The following is a 20,853-nucleotide window of genomic DNA, read 5'->3' as shown; positions in this document are numbered from 1 at the left end:
GGACTGCGGTGTAACAGACTGTTCTGTAGGCCTACTTGTGTCCCTCTGGAGTTGCCATATGGCTGGAAAAAAGTAATGCAGGGAATTTTCCACTCTTTTTGGGAGTTTTGGGAGCTGTCACACCGTCTTTTGTCCTGTTTATTGTTTTATTAGTTATCCAGTTAGGCTAACCTGGTACGCTCGGTTACGTTGGTGGCAGCTGTGTTCCTCAACAAGCCGCTGTGAGGGCTTTTCTGTGGACGTGTGGAGCCCTAACTCATGCTGGTGTTTTTAGCTTAGCTGCCTCAGTATAGCTAGCTAGCCAACACCCGCATGATGTTTCAAGACTGTACACAACTTTGTTTCAACTGTGGCATGGAGAGGAGGACCCTTTTAAACCTGGCACGGAGATGTTTGACAGTTGCTCCCCCCACAGGGACTCTAGACCTATCCTCTCCCTTCATTGGAGACAGGAGGCAGAGTTTCCTTAGCTGGGTGAGGCAGTTACAGGCGGCGGGGCCGCCAGTTATGAGCTGATGAGAATTCTTCCTACTCAAAAGCTTAAGAGGTACACACAATATACAACAGTCTGTCCCATTTAACAGACTCTTATTTCACTGGAAACACACAGATAGTTAAGTCAAATATTACACAAGAGGGTGTACTTTAACATCATTTGAGCATGACAGTGATGTGGTCAGGACCAAGGCACTTGCACTGAAGTCTGCAAAGCTGGATCGACATCATTTTTCATGTGCTGCTTTCAGACACCTGTCTTAAATATTTACATCTTTGAAAACTGAACCAATTGGTTTGATTTCTTTTGAAAATATGGGCAAAAAAGAAATGACCAATTAGGCAATAAATATCCCTCAAACATGTTTTTTTTTTTTTAACAAAGGGGAGAGGGTTATTAGAAAATAATAAAAACAATAGGGAAAATGTCCAGAAAACTATATTTGTATATTCTTATATCATTTTATATTTAAAATTATGTGACAGAAAAAATATAATAAAATATATGAAAGAGATACATATTTTTCAGCACTTTTTCTAGGGCCATTTTCTTGTTTGTGTTTTACTTGTTATATGTATATATATATATGTGTGTGTGTGTGTGTGTGTGTGTGTGTGTATGAGAGCCACTGCTTTAATGTTATTCACGAGAAATGATCCTTTTTTATGCTATTTTAATGCAGTTTTGTGTTGGCAGCAGTGCTATATAGCACCCCAACCAATGCCAAAGAACCACTCTTAACATTACTATCTTTCCATGTATAGAAATATTTATATATGTATATTTTCTTCTCCAAAATGGAGGTTGGAACTTGACACTAAACCTCTGATTCATGTCTGCAAAATTTTAATAAACAAAACCATAAACTCTAATCATTAGGGTTACTAGATGACGCTGGAATTTATATTAAAACAAATAAAAAATCTAAAAGCTTTAACTGTTACTGGTTTCATATTTTATCAAACATTACTTCTTGTAATATATAGTGTACTTGATTCAGTCTTACATAAAAACATTCATTCATTTTCCGTAACCGCTTGTCCTTGTAAGGGTCGTGGGGGGGCTGGAAGGCGGGGCCAGACTATCGCAGGGCTGACATATATAGACAGACAACCTTTCACACTCACCTAAGGGCAAATTGGAGCCACTAATAAACCTGAGCTGCATGTCTTTGGACTGTGGGAACAAGCTGGAGACCCCGGAGAGAACCCACCCAGACACGGGGGAGAACATGGAAACTCTGCACAGGGACCATCCATGGACCAAACCCCGTTCCAACTGGGTTTCGAACTAGAGACCCTCTTGCTGTGGGGCAACAGTGCTAACCACAACGCCACTGCGCCACCTTCATAAAAACAACACAGTGCATCTACTGCACCTAAAGTTGGAAATGAAAACACATGACTAAGTATAGTTTTACTTATCTTTATTGTATAAAAAAGAAAAAAAGTACAAAAATTATTTAGAAATTTTACAATAGAAAAAAGTTGAAAAACAGCAAATACACACTGCATGTGACTGACACTGAGCGTTGTCGGTGGGTGGGGGGGTGGGGCAACCCTGAACCATAATGTTACTACGTTATGACAGCGAACATGGCTGAAAGCTCTGCCAGCAAGCCAATCTAAAAATATGAATATACATGCAGTAAACCAGTGCCCACTGTTTGTCCTCTGCTGAGCTCCATGTTTGCTGAGCGTCTGCAGGTATCATTATGACTTTTTACATCACAGCCTTCAGAAATGACCAGGCCCTATGCCCTGAACATAAAAAACAGTGAGGCTAAGTCCAAGAGAGAGTGGCAAAGTAAAACCACCACAGCTGATCCCTGTTGAATTTTTGAGGCATTCATGTGAATAAGGGTCCTCATTTTAGTCAAATGTTTGAAATTAAAGATGAAATACGCCAATGAAGGCGCTTTAATTCAAAGTACGTTACAGTACATTATAAATATATCTTTTTAGCATGTGTAGCACCAGAACAAGCGCACAATTTGGGAATTCAATTAACATCAGAAATACCAAGTTGTTGTTTTTTAATAAAAGGGCTTTTCAGTTTAGTTAGGAATATTGCTTTTTTTATTTTTTGTGCTTTCAAGAGAATAAATTTTGGAGAATACTGATATTTTTCCATCTCATCTGATAAACACATGGACAGCCGATACATCACTTTGAGTGTCTTCAGATGTTTGTGGCATTCTGTAACACACGAAACATCTTGTTTGTCTTGTTTGTTTTATGGCCAGAAAAGTCATAAATAATAATAAGACCATTGCCTTACGGACAAAAGGTAGGTCCTGTCTACACGTATACACAAAATATACCGATATTTTTGTAAGCAGATATTTCCCGCTATGTTTTGACCACTTGTCAACAAGCAATCAGAGTTTTAGGTCACTAAAACAGTGATTTCTTTAAATCTTCTTCAATGCAGATTTATCAAAACTTTCTTTTGGTTACTTGCTGCACCACGTCACAGTCAAACTGAAGCGTCTGTGATTTAAAGTCCATCAGAAACGACTATTTTGGGTCAGACTCGGTAAAACCAGCAGATAATGGGACACTTTCCAGAGTACGATTGCTATTGAGAAAGAATGAAAAAATTTTTTGATTGTTTGAGTGAACTCCTTTATCCTTAAATCAAACGGGAATCAGGTGTGATGAGATTTCCAGTTGTTGTTTGAAAAAGGTAGCGTTAGTTTGTACACTTTACCTTTGTAATGAGAAGACTGCATAAGACAGCTAATGCAGTGAGCGTTTGGGGTCGTTTTTGTGTTGCAGTGTTGTGAAAAAAAGCTTGTGTGGACATAATTTTTTTTATAAACAGAGGGGGGGAAATATCCTTTTCTAAAATATCTATATACTTGCCAACAGGGCATTAAGCATTTTTTTTCTGCTTTTCAAAGTGATGTATCGACTTCCAGTGTGTAAAAAACTTCAGCTCCAAACTCATTTAATCTCTGTTTTAACAATTACAACTTAAGCTTAATTCATAGTTTTGATCAGGACTGTAAGAAAAAAATAAATAATACATTACATAAAAAATGAAACAAACAAAAACAAGCTACAGATAGGCTACATTCCAGAATAAATTATGCTCTTAATTTGAGCTATTAAACATTTTCTCCCAAACTACATTGAAAATAATCGCACAACCGAAAAGGGGTCATTTTACAAAACATCAAATTTCAATACTTTTTAACAATCCAAAAGATCCAAATTTCTCTTTTTAACTCATGGAATACCGTCTCAAATCCACTGGATTTAAATTCAAAGTTGCTCTACTGTCACCGCTCAGAATACAAAAAGATCTCCCAAACACAGTGAACTCTCTCACTTTGATAAGGAATTTTAAAGTCAGAATTTTTCATGTTAGTTGATATTTTTCTTCCGAAATAATATTTACAAACAATCAAGTAACTTTAAACACTGTCGACACAAAGACTCTGCCCGCTCCCAACACGGGCGGCGTGAACGGAGGAATGTACAGTGGCAACATGTGGCGCCGGAGATTAAGATATTTCTGTCCTTAAATGACCTTGAACCGTGCTGATGCGGGAACATTTGAATGTGATGCAAGTGACACTTGCAAACAAAGCACTTGAAGGGTGTGTGTGTCTTTCTTTGAGTGTGTGTGTAGCTGATTGTCCTAGTTTTGGAGATTAGACTCCACAGAGCGCTGAGCAGAAAGGCACGTCGTCGTACGATGAAATGAAGCGGTTTACAGATTTGGGAGAGAGAGAGGTTCACTCTGTGGACTGACACCTGACGTTTTTCCCCTGCGATGCAACTCAGCATCTAGTTTCACAGTTTATAAGAACGGGGGACAAAATAGAGACACAACAGTGATACACACATGTCAGATGAGGGTCAAATCGTGTCTGTTGTTTCTAAACAATCAAAGGGAAGAGTTAGAGAGATATCGTCCATTCAAATGAAAAAAGGAGACAGTTCCTCCAGAAAAATTGTGGCTGATATGAAAGCTAAATGAAGAATCTCCACAATGTAAAGAGGAGCTTCACTTCCAAACTGGTCACTCAGAAACAGACTCATTTGTGCTACTAAGAGGCAAAGTCACTCCTCTTCCAGTGAACCACTGTAATTTGGAAAAAGTAACGCACCGTAGTCACCAGCAAAAGAGAAATAATGTTTTCAGTCCTGTTTGAATTGTGCCCTGAATTACACACGTGATGTTTGTCAATTTAAACTAAATTTTGAAAGTCAAAAAGTTGCAAATTGTTGTGAAATTGGTGAAGACTTTGAAATTAGAATGTCTACACGAGTTGCTTAAGTGACGTCCTAGTGTTCTCTATTGTGAAGCTACAACACTTGTGTATTTTGTTCTCATAAAGGCAATAGGACTTGCTCATTCTTTTTCTTCCTGGCTAATAAAAAGACCTGTAGTTGTTGGATAAAACGCATCAGGTAAGATAATATTACATTTGTGCCAAGTTAACATTCATGTTAGTGCTTGCCATCATATACTGTGCGAGACGACTGATGCAGTTCACACAACACTAAATTGTAAGACCTATGACAAAAAGCAACTTTCAAAATTATCTATGGAACTGTATAATTTATGGCACAGTTCAAATGGGATTGAAACATTATTTGTGTCTCTCTGCTGAATACCGTTAGGGCTGAGTTTTGTTTTGTTTTTCCAAAAATCAGATACCACTACCCTAAAAGTTTTACCTATACCAAGAGTACTTTCTTCAATGTTCATAGTGTGAATTGAGTGGGCTGTAGTATAGTCATTCTTTTGAAGGTCTGAAGGACTGTATGGAGATGTAGCCTTTGCTGCAGGAGTGTGAGCTCCATGCTGGGGACAGTTGTAAGAGTCTGACACAGCAAATGGCCAACGGCAGAGTCAAGCTCTTTCGGTGTGAGTTTGTTAGATTCGTTTAACGGCTTATTTTTGGATATTAGCTGCTGCTGTTGCTATGCTAGCTCGTTCTAATTGGGCAGACGTTGAGCTGAGGACTCACAGGGAGCAGAGCGAATCTGGAGTTGGCAGCATCAGAAAGTTTGCTGATCAGGCAGGAAGTCTGGATGATATATCCCGATATCCCTGTTTCCCAGTAGCATTTTTTGTGCTGATATCTCAGTATACATGACCTATTTGTTTGACCCACATCTGCCATGTGCACTCACACACACTCACACATACACACACAGACCGAAGAGATGTGCCCCGAGACAAAGACAGTGAAAGCAAGTAGTTTTTACAAAATATACAGGAAGGAAAGTGACCGTTGGTCCGTCAGCCACAGTCTGTACCAGCAGACGGACTGATGGACAGACTGGTCAGGCAGACAGACAGGCAGGGTCCAGTTTCCACAGGTAGTAACCTGATCCAGTCCACAGGTAGCGCCGACACCTCCTGATTTCGTCCTCCAAAATGCTTTGTTCGAGTTTTTGATTTCAGGATGCGTTAATCCTCCAGGTTCAAATGGGCGATAGTGAAGCAACCAGTCAGGGTCGATCTGTTCACCAGCCACAGTCCGATAATCAGCGGCCAAGTCCTGAATTTATAAAGTTGCCATGGTAACGGGTGAGACATCTGTGTCTCTACGTGAGCCTGTAGAGAGTGCTGAGAGTCTGAGCGATGAAGTTGAGGATTCCTCGGCCGGCATCTCTCAAGTCCTGCCAGTGAGGGACAGCGTGCTGCGAAACAGAAAGACACACAGATGTTGGTAAAAAAAAACAAAAAATACTTACTTAATATGTGACCTTTTTTGACGAGGCAAGTTGCTAAAACATGCGCATTCATTGACGTGATCTTTAAACAGCTCTTGAGGCAAAATTGAATGCAACTTCATGAAAGTCAATGCCAAACCCTTTTGTCCTTGTTTAAATGTGAAGCAACCGAGAAAAAAATCTGTTCAACAAAAGTGAATTTAAGCAAAGATGTTGGAACTTGTTTCACCCTTTGAAACCTGGTTGAACATCACTTTTCTTCTTCTTATGGTGCAGATACCTTTCACAACTATATAAACCTTTGAACCCAGAGAAAATTGGTTTTATTTATTTTACATACTTGAAAAAAAGGGCAATGAGCAACTTCGTCAAGAAGTTAGTAGATTTTTTTTTTTTGCAAATTTCTGGGTAATTTCTTCTAGAGTTGCTCATTGCCTTCTTCATGGCTTTTAGAGAGAAATCAAGCCAATTTGTCCAGGTTTCAGGGTTGAAAGAGTTTGACTGTGATTAATGACGCAGCTGTCTGAGGTACAGCCACATTTCTGAACACATCTGAATCAGCCAAATGTTTTAAAAAGGATCACTTAAAAAAAATAATTAAAAGTGAAGAGAAAAATCTCACAACAACGGAGGAATATGAGGTTATATTTTGTGGAGAGTGTGGACGGGAGGAGGATTTAGAGAGGAATTAAAAGAAACACAGTGAGTACAGCTCAAACAAGAGGACAAACAAGTGTGTGTTTGTGTTGAAGATGCTCGTCTGAACTGCCTGAACCTCACGTGCCTGCGGTTAACCCTCCCTCCGTCCCTCCTTCCCTCACTCCTTTTGTTTCAAACTGCTCGTTTAGAAAAAGAGCCTGACTGTGCTTTTGGCCTGGCTGGGTTGTAAACAACAGGCATAATTTCCCCAATTTCCCCTAGAGAATAAAGTATCATGCACACACACACACACACACACACACACACACACACACACACACACACACTTACTCACTCAGAGAACAGACAGACAGTTCAATGAGCGGCAAGCAACATCAGAAACCTGCTACACATGTCCACAACTGTGCTGTTACACCCTCATAAAGTGTGTGTGTGTGTGTGTGTGTGTGTGTGTGTGTGTGCGCGTGTGCTCACAATCCATGTGTGAGTGAGATGACGTCATCTTTGTTTATGTGCACAAGGCAGGATGATGAGGGAGAGAGAGCAGTGGGGAGGTGTGTGTGTGTGTTTGTGTGTGTGTGTGTGTGTATTTAGTGGGGGAGGAGGTGGAGAGTTGCTGCCAACTCCTCACGCGATCTGGAGTACAGAGGGAGGGACGAAGGGACGGACGGGGCGGTGAGATAAAGACATAACAATAAAAGGAAGCAGATAGACAGCAGTGGAGACAAGCGCTGTCATTTGATCTGCGCGTTTTGCTTGAATGTGTAAAATCTTTATTGCTGTTTGGGGGTGTTTAAGGACACAGGTCGCACACTACTGTTTCTGAAAAACTATTGCACTAATAAAGTTATCAAATCCATACAGAGAATTATAAAAAAAGCAACAAGGCAGTGAAAATAAAGAGAGAGAAATAGAAAGTGAAATGGAAGGAGGGATAGAAAGACAAAAGGAAGGAATAGAGAGGACACTGAGAGTAATAATATTTCTTAAATAGTCGTTTCTGTCTGTTTCTGTGCAGAGAGGAGCAGAAGGAAAGAGAGAGAGGCAAAAACTACTGCCAAAGACCGCGCAAGGCAATTATAATTTGTAAAAACATCAGCACTAAAACACGTGAGATGAGGGGAAAAACTGGCTCACATTGATTCACTCTCACACAAGTATTGATCTGTCCTCACTACTGCCCCTCTCTCTCTCTTTCTCTCTCTCTCTCTCACACACACACACACACACACACACACACACGGGTAATTACTAGGGCTGACCTGAATGTCTCAAAACTGCCCTGGTAATCAATGTCTGAATCACTAATAGCCAATAAATTTAAAAACAGTAATCAGACATTATTAATTATGCATTAACATGAATTATGGTTATTCTCAGAATATTAATAGACTTTGTGATAGTTTTGTGACTGCAACTTGCTCTCATCTAACCTTAGTCACCAGCAATCCAGCACGACTGACACTGATTTAACTACATGTGAACCGCTACCAAGATGTCGAGAAAGTCAAGCATCGGGAACAGTTTTAAAATTTGAGAAGATGACCCCAGAAAAGTTGAGCGCAAAAATAGTCAAAGGAAAGTGGTGTGTCACAAATCTACAAGTAGCTCACCTGATAACAGTATAACCCCTTTTCCACTAATATATAGCGTGTGTACGCAGGTTTTTTAAATACGAAATAACGCTAAAACTAGGGGATAGACTGCTTTCCTGTTGGCAGTAGACTCGAGACGTATACACAGCTCTGCAGCAGACGAGTGTGCCTTTCTTTATTTTTCTGGTGAGTCATGCTCAGTGTCGTGGACAGGCCAGAAAACAGGTTCGTAAACATTAGCACTTGATTGTGAGTGAGAATCAGAGACAACATAGTCGTTACAGTTGTGATCGAGCTAAAATTGTTATAAATTAAGTAGATTTAAGCCTCAAACAAAAGTGGAAATGACACATTCAAAGTGAAACAAATCTAAACTTAAAAAATAATAAATAAAACAATCAAAATGCTCTTGATCTGACTGAGTTTTTATCAACATTAAATATTTTTTGTTAAGGTTCACTCCTCTCTGTAAGCATCTGTATCAACTAATCTACATAAAATACAAACTAACTTATAACTAAACACACTATAAATTACACATCAAAGCCCCGTCTCCCCTCTTACTGCTCTTTGGAGGATCGCAGTGTTAAATTCATCTCCAATGGCTCTCAGCTGGTTGGCCACTCTGCGGACCTCCAGCTCCTGCACTGCCTCTCCTCTGGGGGCTCTGTGACGTGGTGAAGCCCAGGATCGGTGCTCATTCTGGGGCAGCAGGTCAGGCAGAGGTCCCTGCCGGCTGGAAGCTTCTTGTCGCTCCTCTCTGAACAAGTCTACAGCAGAAAGAGGAAAAAAATTACAAAAATAAGTTCCAAACAAAGAAAAAAATGCATTTCTCCCTCACAATATTTTACCATAGTTTTTCATCATACTCTGACTCCCTGTGTCTCTCTTGAGAAGAAATGTCCATGAATGAAGAGACAGAAGTGCTTTATTGGGTCCGCAGAGCATCTGGTGGTTATGCTTAATTGATTCTCAACAAGCAGCGAACATTAATAGCTTCCCTGCACACTAATAAGGAGAGTTCAAGTCGGGGATCTATGCACCCAGAGAAAAAAAAGGCCTGGCTGACAAGCAACAGAGACCTTACACATCCAAAAATGCACACATCATCATCATACACAGACTTCCCAGAAATCATCAGAGGCCTGCAGGCCATCACTGATCATCACTTGGAGTATTATCAGCCCCTCAGGGATGTTGCAATGCCACGATTGTACAACTAGCACAAATTCAACCAATCCCCGTTATTTTGGTGCATCCTCGCAATTTTGTCCAATTACCGCAACTTCTCCACAATTTTGACCAATCTTCTTTTAGTTTCCCTTTGAGTTTCACCAATCTTGGCAGACTTCCACACACACCAAACTCACTGTCTTGTTTCTGGAAGGGAAAATGCAGTTATGTGCGACACAAACGTCTCACATCTACCAACAAAAACAACTGCCAAAGACCGTGCAAGGCAATTATGTTACACATGAAAGTGGGGCTAAACTGTTTTGCACCATGTATAATGTTGTGGTGGAACAGAAACAGCCTAGAGAACAGCTGAAACATGTGGACAATATCCAAATATCCAAAGGGCAGAGGCTGCTGCATGCAGATGTATCACACGTGCTGAAAGAATCAGGGTGAGTTGGAATAAATATGCAGGTTTGTGGTAACCATAGATAGTCACAAACTCAAAATTGTGTGGTTTCATTCCCACAGGCTCCCAAAATTTAATTAAAAAAAGCTTAAAACACTGCAACATGCATTGCATTTTTTTAAGAAAAGCTGCCATGAAATCAGGCATTTTAGGCTGCAATAATCCCCCTAAAAAGCCCGTAAAATCCTGAGACAGATGACCATAAAGGATAAAATATTGTGCGCACATTCATGTTTGTACTTGCAATAGTAGAAAAAGTGACATTAAAGTGAATCCTGTCTGATGCAGAAAGAACAGGAAATGATGAAGTGAAATCTATCAATCTGCAAAAAAGTGTTAACTTCAGTCTTTAAAATTGAGAAATAGAACAAAAAAGTTACTGTATAGTAACTATTTTTGTGTAGTTCCCAGTGGGGTTGTGTAGTTCTGTGTTCACACATATATTTCTGAGGGCGCCGGACTTATTTTCCTCTTCATGGAAGTTGGGAGAGTAAATCTCTTAATCTGCTTAATAAGTCTGGTATGGAGGGGAACTGCATGTGTGTGTGTTTGTTGTGTTTACAGACTTTGTGTTTGCTTGGTTAAAAAGACGGATACCTGTACCTTCTGTCTGGCTGCCTAGCATGACAAACACGCCCAAAGCTATTAGAGATATTATGGTTTTATGAGGGCTGAAGTCTTTTAAAGTATTATCAGAGTTTATTTTGTTACTTTTCTTGCTTAATGTTGCTTTTTTTTAATTAGTCAAACCCCATTTTATAATGTAAAAGAGTGGAAACATCATAATCAGAGCACTGACACTTTTTTATTTATTGATTTAATTTTTTCTTTTTACCTTTTTGTAGTTTTATTGCATTCGTAGCTTTTGCTGTTTTTCCCATCTTTAAAAAAATTATTAAATTTTGTGTCCTGAATTTTGCATTTTGGGTCCTCTTCTTTTAACTTTCTTCCTTTTCTTTGCTTGTCAAAGTACTTTGTAAAATCTGTTTTAGGTTATAAAGTTATTATTATTATTCTTTATCCATTAAACCATATTTTATAAAATAGAAGAGTGTAAGCATAAGTAGAGCATTCTTCTATTTTCTCATCCTGCATTTTTAAATTTCTTTTTGCATGTGATCTAAGAACTAATTCAAAAGTGCTTGCCAAATCATAATAATAAATGATGATAAGAATTTGTTGAAACTTAATTTCTACAATTTCCACTCTCTTAGCCAATTTCATTTTTGTGTGATCTGTTTTATTGTTCCTAACTTACACTGCATTAAAGGTCAGTGTCGCTGATGTCAGTTCTCTTCAAGATGATTGAATAACCTGTTTTAACCTTTCTACAACAATGTTTTTGACTTTGTCCACGCAGTTTTCCTGTGACTCGACCCGTGTCTCCGTCACTGAGCTGAGCACCCCTAGCAACCACAGCATCTGCTTCGCTCGGAGGATTACAACTGATCCTCTAAAGATGCAGGTGACTAGACGGAGCAGGAGACAGAGGGAGAGAGAAAAGAGAGAGCGGGAGAAAAAATAACAAACGGGAAAACCCTGGCTTGTTGCCAAGGTAACTCTGAGGCAAGCACTCTTGGAGACATCTCAGAGCGATTGGCCAGCAGAGCAGGGGCTGAGCTGTGATAGGCTGAAGGGAGGAGAGGGGGCGGGACCGACGGTGAACCTGTCCGTTTGATAGGCTGACGGACTGACAAGGTGACAGAGATCCTGTGACCAGTTGGAGACGGGAGGCAGGATGGTGACTTGGTTGCCGGGTGGAGGGGTGGCATTAAAAATCAAAACAGACTAAAGCAGATATCCAAACAGGGGAGGAGGAAAGCTTAATGCTGAGTTGGATAACTAACTTTACTCATGTCTAAATTACTCAGATCACATTTCAGACACAGCGAGTGATTTTCACTATTCACACATTTAGGAACATTTCTGTCTTGCATCTTTTTAAACAAGCCATGGCGAAGCTGGAATAGGTGGGGCAAGAGGTGGTCCAGCAGGTGGCAATAACGCAACCCTTATGGATGCCAACCACCATAAAACTCAACAGAGGAAGCAGAGGGTCGTAGTTTCAAAGTTGGGAAGTCGTTCTTCTGACTTGGTTGTGTTCATGTGCTTTAAGTTGGTAAATTGGGAAAAATGTGGAAGCTACAAAGGTTACATTTTAATGTTAGCAGCATTAAAACAAGATGTTGATAGCTGTTTCCAGATTATTTATATTTTTCATATCATTAAACTTTTAATATATTTTAAATATTATTTATTATTTTTGTGGGTTTTTTTTAATATTTAATCTAGGTCACTCTACATGGACAGCAGTTAACATAACTACCATCTTACACTTAAGATATTATCAAAAATTGATGTTCAATACATGTATTAATAAAAAAAAGTTTCTTAATATTGACCAAACATTGACTTTTGCCCGCCATGTTTATGCATTTATGATGTCGGAAATTTGTGTTATAAAATAACATTGTTATCAACATTAATATTTTTACCTGGCATGCTTTATAGTTAAATATTTGCTGTGATTTGCAGTGAATAGATGCATACACTAAAATGTGCAGCTACTAAAAGTAAATGATAGCTACCAGGAGCAAAATAACAAAATATGTTAGTCTTTACCATCAGTTGTTGACACTGTTTTCATGCTTTATACTATTTCTGCTGCCATGAAATGTCACGCAAACATCACAACTCGGCAAGTCATCATCAGTCATCGAAGTTTCCCAATTTCTCATTCATAATTACGACTTTGGCGGGCCGTTCATGTGCTCTTAACTCGTAAATACAATATGTCCGAGGAGCACATGAAGGCAGCAATATTTGACATAAACAATAATGATATGGGTGAGAATTGCAATTATTGAAAAGATTCTTAATAAAAGACCAAAAACAAATGCTAAATGAAGTCATTGTATTTCAGCCCCATTCATTCAAGTGTAACCAAAAGGTTCTATCAGGCCAAGTGCAGCTGCCAGCTGTTACCCTTCAGCATCTCAGTGCCATTTTCATGCATGCGTAATACCCATAACTCCACGGAGTCAGAGAGCATGCCCTTGCCTACATATAATAGCCTTGTCGTTGTGTATGTGGTGAAAGATTTCTCTTCATATTTTCATGAACAAGGCAAGCGAGGAGCTGTTTTTGTCTGGTGCCAATGTTCTTGTTTTGCTTGTTAGGTATCAAATCACCTGCGAAAGCACTAGCTGTTACTAACTCTATTTCCGGCTCAGAGGTGAGACCACTCCGTGTCCCGTTTCTGTGACCTAACGTTATACAAAGGACGGCGGGCAGTATAACGGCCTGATATCCCGTCCTGAACAGGCAGTGTAAATGCAGCTGGCATGTGTGAAAGGGGCTGAAGTGACTGAATAACTGACGTATTTACTGACTGGATGACAAACTGACTGTTTGATTGTGTGATTATAGATCTGACTAATGAGCCTGAAAAACAAAATATTAGTCTGGCAAGTTGTTTATGCAACAAGCAGACTAAATAAATTGTTTACACGTGAGCTTCTGAGAAATCTGCAGCCTGACTGACCGAACTGCCAAATTTACAGACTAATTGTAACTGACTGACTGACTTTACTTTGTGCTGCCTGGCTGAGCACTCAGAGCAGGAGGAAATGCAGCTGAAAGTTACTTTGCTGCAGCCAGACTGCGCGGAACAAGTCTCAACATGCCCCAGATGCACAGCTGACCTGCAGCTGAGAGAGAAGACAGAGGAGGAGGAGGAGGAGGAGGAGGAGCGGGAGGTGGGGGTAAATTATCTGTTTACTTTGCTACAGATCAGTCACAACACAGGCTCAGTCACATGTAAACCTACCTGTCCTGTAACCTGCTGCTGCCACCTGAGTTTCCCTTTCTACAGCCTCCAAATTTCCCTCCCAGATACTGAAGTTCAGACTCTACATGAGTCATCAGATAATAATAAAGGTGATTCACTCTTTACTGAACTCAATGCTCCCCATGTTTTGACTCAACTCAGAAATAATTCACCTTACTAACCGACAGCGAATGCAGCAGAATCACTTTAACCTTGTTAAACCTGGGCGAACTGGCTTGATTTCTTTCAAAAACATGGGGAGAAAGCAATGAGCAACTTCAGATAGAATGACCCCAATATTTGCAAGAAATTAGAAAAAAGGACAAGAAAAGCACCTGAAAACAACACAGAACAAAACAATGAAACATTTAAGTAAAAAATAATAATAAAAATGAAATATCCTTAAAAACTGCTTAAAAATTATAATAACTATGTAGCAATTATTGAAAATTAGTTTTAAATATCTAATTATCATAATTATTAATAAAGATCCCCAGACATTTTCCCAAAGCTTTTTAAAAATAATTTTCTACATCTACTAATTTCTTGCAATTTGCATTTCAAGTTGCTCATTTGCACCTTTTTTCCTGTTTGCCAAATAAATCCTACGAATTTGCTCAAAGGTTTAAATACTTGTGAAAGGCGTCTCAATGCAGCACAAGAAAAAGGACGTGTGTAAGGGTTTCAAAAGGTTAACAGCAAGAAAACAATGTAAATAAACAACTAATAGGCGATTTGTGTTTGTTATAAAGAGAGACAGCTTGTATTCCTAAAATACTTTGACCATGCACAGACAAAAAAACAGGTGCAGGGACCATGACTGTGCGAGAGATTTTCTGACTTTAATTTGAGTCAAAAGAAAGAAACTTTATTGAATGGATTTTCTGTTTGAATGCTCAGCATTGCTGTTGTAACCTCCCGTCCCTCAGACGTCTGATGAGTAAAACAAGTCTGATCAGTTTAATTGTCTGAGTAGCTTCATGATGCAGCAGCCGACTGCTCTGATGCTTACAATGCCGAAAGTGTTTATCCCTGTAAGACTTCTCGTCTCCATTCCTCCACCTGTCCCTCATCAACACTGCCCAAACAGTCTCCCGTCATGGAAACACAGCCGCGGGCCAAGTGCAAACATAACTGATACCCCCGTTCTAACTGATGACTTTAATGTTTATTTAAGGGTGGAGGTCTGTGCAGAGTGGCTGAGTCATATCTTCTCCACCCGTTCTGTCAGAACCTGCAGCCGCTGCTGATCGTCTGCAGCGGTGAACCTGGCCATAAATCACAGCTGGCTCTGTTGTTGCTCACTCTGGCAGGTTAATGATTACTGATAAGCCTGCTGTTACAATATGCACCCATTTCCTCTCTGCCAAAACAACCAGATCCCACGTGGTTTTATTGACACTGTGCTACAACTCGCAACCTTTAACCATAAATGTAACATTTTTATAGTGGTGCAAGAAGTATTCAGATCCTTTACTTAAGTAAAAGTACTAACACCACACAACACAACACAAGTAAAAGTAAGTATAATCAGGAAAATGTACTTAAAAATACACAATGTAGAAAAATCTTTTAAAAACAAAGCCACCTCAAAAAACCTCAAAATTATTTAAGAAATAATAGCAAAAACACTCACCAAAACTCTACTATATTAAAAATACAAGAAAAAAACACCCCAAACCTCAAAATAATTAATAAAATAAAAAAACACCCTGTACCTCAAAGTGATAAGAAAGGGAAAAAAAACTACGCAAATATTAAATCTGAATTATTTAAAAAAAAAAAATAAAACAACTTAAATGTGTCTCAAAATATTTGGCAATTAATTTCCCATTTCAACTAAATAATTAATCAAATAATCATTGCAGTTGTACTTGGGTAAACTGTTTCGTAATTTAATTAATAACAAAGCATAATATTTTATAAACCCTTCTTATGTTCTTAATGAATGTAGTATTGAGTATATGTACTTAATTACAATTTTGTCCTCCTTTAAGCTTTTTAAACGTGTTACCCAGGCCGCACTGTTCTTCTTTTATTGTGAAAAAAGAATAAAATAATCTTACCTGACTGCTGTCCTGAGAAGGCACTCTGTGCAACTGCACCTCCACCCCTTTCTTCCCTCCGATTGCAAAGTGGCGAACAAGGAGGCGTTGGTGATGGCGGTAACGCAGGTAACTGCTGGTGAGTCTGGGTCTCGTCCTGGCCCTCGGAGTGGGGGTAAGGCAGCGGGCATGACAGATAGAGAGTCTGCAAAGGGTGCAGATGGTGGTGGTTGTGGTGGAGGTGTATGGCACTGGTGCCAGTCCCTGTTCCAGTGGTGATGGTGGTGGTGAGCAGGCCGGGCCAGTTGTAGAAGGGGCGAGGCAGCTCCATGTGGCAGGTGTTGTGGCGAGGAAGAAGGATGCTTCCTCCTCCAGTTTCTGCGACGCTCTCAATGGTCTCTGCACGGGCCATCTCAGTGGTAGCCTAAAACACACAGAGACATGACTACAAACCCAGACAGCGAGTGATGATCAATAAATAATAATCTGAAAAATACACAAAACTGAATCAAAATCAGCAAAAATGACGCTGGCCCTGAGAGCTTACACACTGAAAATTAAGAAAACACTACAAACACTACAAATTAAGGGTAAGACAAAAATCCATTCTGCATTGAATCATGATATTTTGTGTAGCAACATTTTATAGATATTTGGGCGCCAAGTATAAACTATTAATATTGCAAATACAATTCTTTTGATATTAGAACAATAAAATCAATTGCTTTTCCCATCCACTGGATACATTTTGCAGCATTAAAACAAACTGTATTGAGCTGAACGGACTAAAAACTTAATCTTTTTTGATAAAACACATTTCCTTTGGGGGTCATAATGTACAGTTGAAAAAAATTAAACTAAACACAAAAATACAAAAAACCCCAACCTAACTTAAACAACCTAAACCTTACTACTTAAAAAGTATATAAAATTAAATATAATACGAATGCAATTTCCTAAAAAAAAAAAAGAGAGAGAGAGAAAGCAAACACTATGTTTGCTTGGCAACAAATTGGCCACTGTAAAAAATAAAAATGTGTAAAATAAATACGACTAAATTCATTGAACCAATTTTAGCACCACTGTTTTTCTTTCTCCACCAGTTTGACCCACCGACCTATATTTTCTTCTATCGGCCGCCAGGGGGCAGTGGCGGCCCCGTCTCACGAGGGAACGAGACTTGTTTGTAAACATTGCCGCCCGAGCACGAGGAAGCGCAGACGCGCGCGCGCACACACACACACACACACACACACACACACACACACTGTAAAGCGAGCCACGCGGGTCTCTCTCGCATTAAGTGATGATAGGAAGGAAAAACAGTGTGAATAAATCCTCGATGGTAACGCTTGATTTATGTAGGGGAAGAAAAGCAAAAAATCAAAATTAACGTGGATTTTTAATCAGCATTTTCAAGTAATATACGAACAAAAATGAGAAAAACAGGGGAAAAAATACGACCGTTAAGCGAACAACCGTGGTCGATAATTTAATATATTTTATTAATTCATCATCTAGGTTTTTGGTGTAGTCCCTAATCGCTTCTTCAGCACATATGGCCTCGAAACACATTACATTAGTATATCACAGTTGTATGCTGTATTTTATTATTATTATTACTTTAACTTTTCATTGTCAAACATGTCTGGACCTGTCGCAAAGATTAAATACACAAGTAAGAGTCGAAGAAAGATCACTGACCATTAAATGAACGTCGAAAATACAGCCAAAACTGCGTTTCTGTTATAAACAGGAAACGTTAATGTTAACGCTTAAAAAATTACAATAAAATACAAATAGTAGAAATGTCGCGTGACAGCCAAGTTTTTAGACAGCTGGACAGATGATGAAACTTTGAGCTGTCAGATTTTGAACCAACTTCTGCAGCATTTTTTTTTAAAAAGGAGGATTAATGTAAAATAAATCCCTTACTGGTTCTATCTGACGCTCCGTGGTGAGGCTGTCTGCAGGTCAGAAACCGGCCGGAACAGGTGGACATCAGACGGGATAAAATGTGCCAAAACACCCGGCGGAGGACCACGGGGCGATGTTAAAAGTCCACTGCGATGAAAACGTGTCATTCCATATCAAGTTTCCGGTTCAGGATTGTCTCGGTTACTATTCAGCTGCTTTATCTTAGATTAACCCATCAAAACAAAATATTCCGACGAGATGAACCGAATAACGGAGCAGCAGCTGGTTGTCGGTGCTCCTCTCTGAGCGGGATGATGTTCAGAATACGCGATCTGCTGCTGCTGCTCTTCTTTAAGGCCGACTGCTGTCAACACCGAAGAAGAAAGAGCGTACACCCGGCGTAGATTTTCAGAATAAAACCCACGTAGTATTGTATTGAACCAAAGACTTAGCCCAGTGGAAAAAAAGGTTTCTTGTGTTTGTTCTTGTTTTAGCTGAGATTTAAATACTTTTTTCTTTTTTTTTCTTTTTTATCCTTCATACTTAATACTGTGAACTTTTGCCCTTTCCTAGGTCAATATTTTTTATGTTATTGCACAGAGCCATACACCTCATTTGTTTTCAAAATAGATATTTTAATTGGTAGTTTAATCCCACTTTGGATTTTTCAAAATTAAGACAGCTGGAAATCCTCAGAAAAGACAAGAAAGTAATGAGCAAATATACGAAAACAAACAAACAACAACAAAAACACCACCAACAAAAAAATGTATAAATAAAACATCAATTACTAAAAATAACTATTTTAGTACTATTTATAAGTGCTGTTTTTTTGCTGTACATACTATACACTGTACTAATTACATACATGCATATATGTGTAGGTAGACATAGTGCCAAAATTTAATGCAAAAGTAAAGTATAACATTGTAGTGCAGTTATGCATCACATAATATAAGGATGCTGAAAGATGTATGAGTTTAGGGGAAAAGTGTTTTTGTTTGTCTTTTACATGTTCTTTTTATTATATATATATATATATATATATATATATATATATATATATATATATATACCTTTTATCCCTTTACTTTTTATCCTCTTTATTTTATCATATCATGTTTATTGTTATGCACCAAAATACCAAGGCAAAATACTTTTGTGAAAACCTACATGGTAATAAATCTGATTTTGATTGGCTTGCCTATTGTCAGTGATTACACTGAGGAACCAAAACATGCATAACAACATCTGAATTAATGTGAAATTGTGAAATGTGGGCTAACATACAGTCTATATACATACACGTGTGTGCGTACAAATCTCTAAAACCAAATGCAATGCAACATTCAGAAATACAGGACCTACACATTTGGTCTTATATCTTGTGCAATTAGCTGATCTGCCAATCATGTATATCACCCTGCACCAATCTGCATTGTGTTTATAAATAACAGTTTAATTCTCCATTTGAACTTTCTGTAGTCCCCAATAATCGAATCACTGTAAACACCAATTAACATGCTTTTATTGTGATAGACGGATCACAGTGTTGTCTGGTCGAGATTACTTCCTCCTCCTCCTCCTCGACAAGTGCTGACATGCTCCCCGACAGGATGCTGCTGTCTCACTTTCTCCACCTCCCTCCCGCTTTCCCTTTTTAATTTTTTTTTTAAAATTCCTCCTCTCAGCCATAGACTGTATATCATGGATGTATTACAGTGAAGACGCTGTATATGATCTCAGCACACAAGACATTTCCTCATCATGTGATAGCCCCCCCCCCACACACACACACACACACACAAACAAACTTCCCTGGCAGTTTGGCACATCTCCCGCTGCGTGATCCTGTGTGGAGTTGGAGCTGAGTCAGCCTTTAGTGTGAAGTGAATTTGTTTATTGTAACACATTCATTGCAAGTGTCAAAACCATTACTGCCCATAATCACTCCTGAGAGTTGTGATTTAGTTTTACATGATCATTGGTTCAAACAAGTTCAACTCTGACCCTGAATATTCCCCATTAGTCTGCTGAGACTCCTTGGATGAGTTTGCAAAAGGTCTTTTCGTAGAGTGGATTGTTTATTTTGTCTTGAGGATTATTAGCGGTTTCATAAAATTTGTAAATAAAAACAAAATCATAGAAGTTGCTGCACAGCCTTCAGACTCCAGTATAAAAGTGTCAGTTCATATTAATTGTCTTAAGAAAAAGCAAGCAGTGACGTGTAACCATGGGTGTAACTTTCAGTGGGAAAGGGGGGGACAAAATCAAAGTCATCACCAGAAGTTGTTGCAGTAAAGGCACAAATTCATGCATAAGAATTCCCCAGAGTGCAGGACATTAAGTGTTTGATGCTGAAAATATTCTGGCGAAGGGTCCCCCCTAAACCCGCATTTAATATGTGTTTCACCCCGTATGTTGAAACAAAGCCTACATTTTTGCATGAAACTGCAACTGTGGATCCAAGTCTTGTGCAAACAGTGACTCGGTATTAATGGTGATTAGAGTCCACATAAACTTAATTTTACATGTAACTGATAATACTGTAAAATTGGCACAATAAAGAGTGCTGAGTCACCTGTTGTGACTTGTGCATTTTGATCATGAAGATATGATCATATTCTGCATAATTTTGAAAGGATGTTATTGTCAGCAGTAAGTAGTTTAACAGGTCAAAACAGACATCATAAAGGTAAACTTAAAAGACATGCAAAACAACTCAAATGTAAATGTAAAAAAATAGATTCTAAATTACTAAAAAAAGAGCCATTACATTACATGAAGACGTGCAAAACATCTAAAAAATGATGTAAAATGACTAAAAAAGATGCAAAACGATGAAAAAGTAAAAAGCAGTTTATTATCACCAAGAATAAGGTCTTAAACCCTTTAAACCCTGAGCATATAGACTTGATTTATTTCAAAAACATGGGAAGAAAACAATGAGCAACAAAAGAGGAGATG

General features: G+C 38.8%; 1 protein-coding gene across 1 annotated transcript; it reads right to left on the bottom strand.

Moving 5' to 3' along the window:
- Positions 1 to 1,905: 1,905 nt before the first annotated feature.
- bbc3 (BCL2 binding component 3) lies at positions 1,906 to 18,234 on the bottom strand. The gene is made up of 4 exons (XM_088079285.1): positions 17,905 to 18,234; positions 15,991 to 16,393; positions 9,015 to 9,220; positions 1,906 to 6,162 (listed from the first exon to the last, which is right to left on the bottom strand). Exons 2-4 carry the CDS (start codon positions 16,379 to 16,381, stop codon positions 6,067 to 6,069), a joined length of 693 nt encoding a protein of 230 aa, XP_087935411.1. The 5' UTR covers positions 16,382 to 16,393; positions 17,905 to 18,234; the 3' UTR covers positions 1,906 to 6,066.
- Between the last annotated feature and the right edge of the window lie 2,619 nt (positions 18,235 to 20,853).

This window comes from Plectropomus leopardus, chromosome 6 (genome assembly GCF_026936395.1).
Source record: "Plectropomus leopardus strain MGB_pleo_1.0 chromosome 6, ASM2693639v1, whole genome shotgun sequence".
Taxonomy (NCBI): Eukaryota; Metazoa; Chordata; class Actinopteri; order Perciformes; family Serranidae; genus Plectropomus; species Plectropomus leopardus.
The sequence above is the reverse complement of the archived record's forward strand: the minus strand, read 5'-3'. Positions and strand labels throughout refer to the sequence as shown.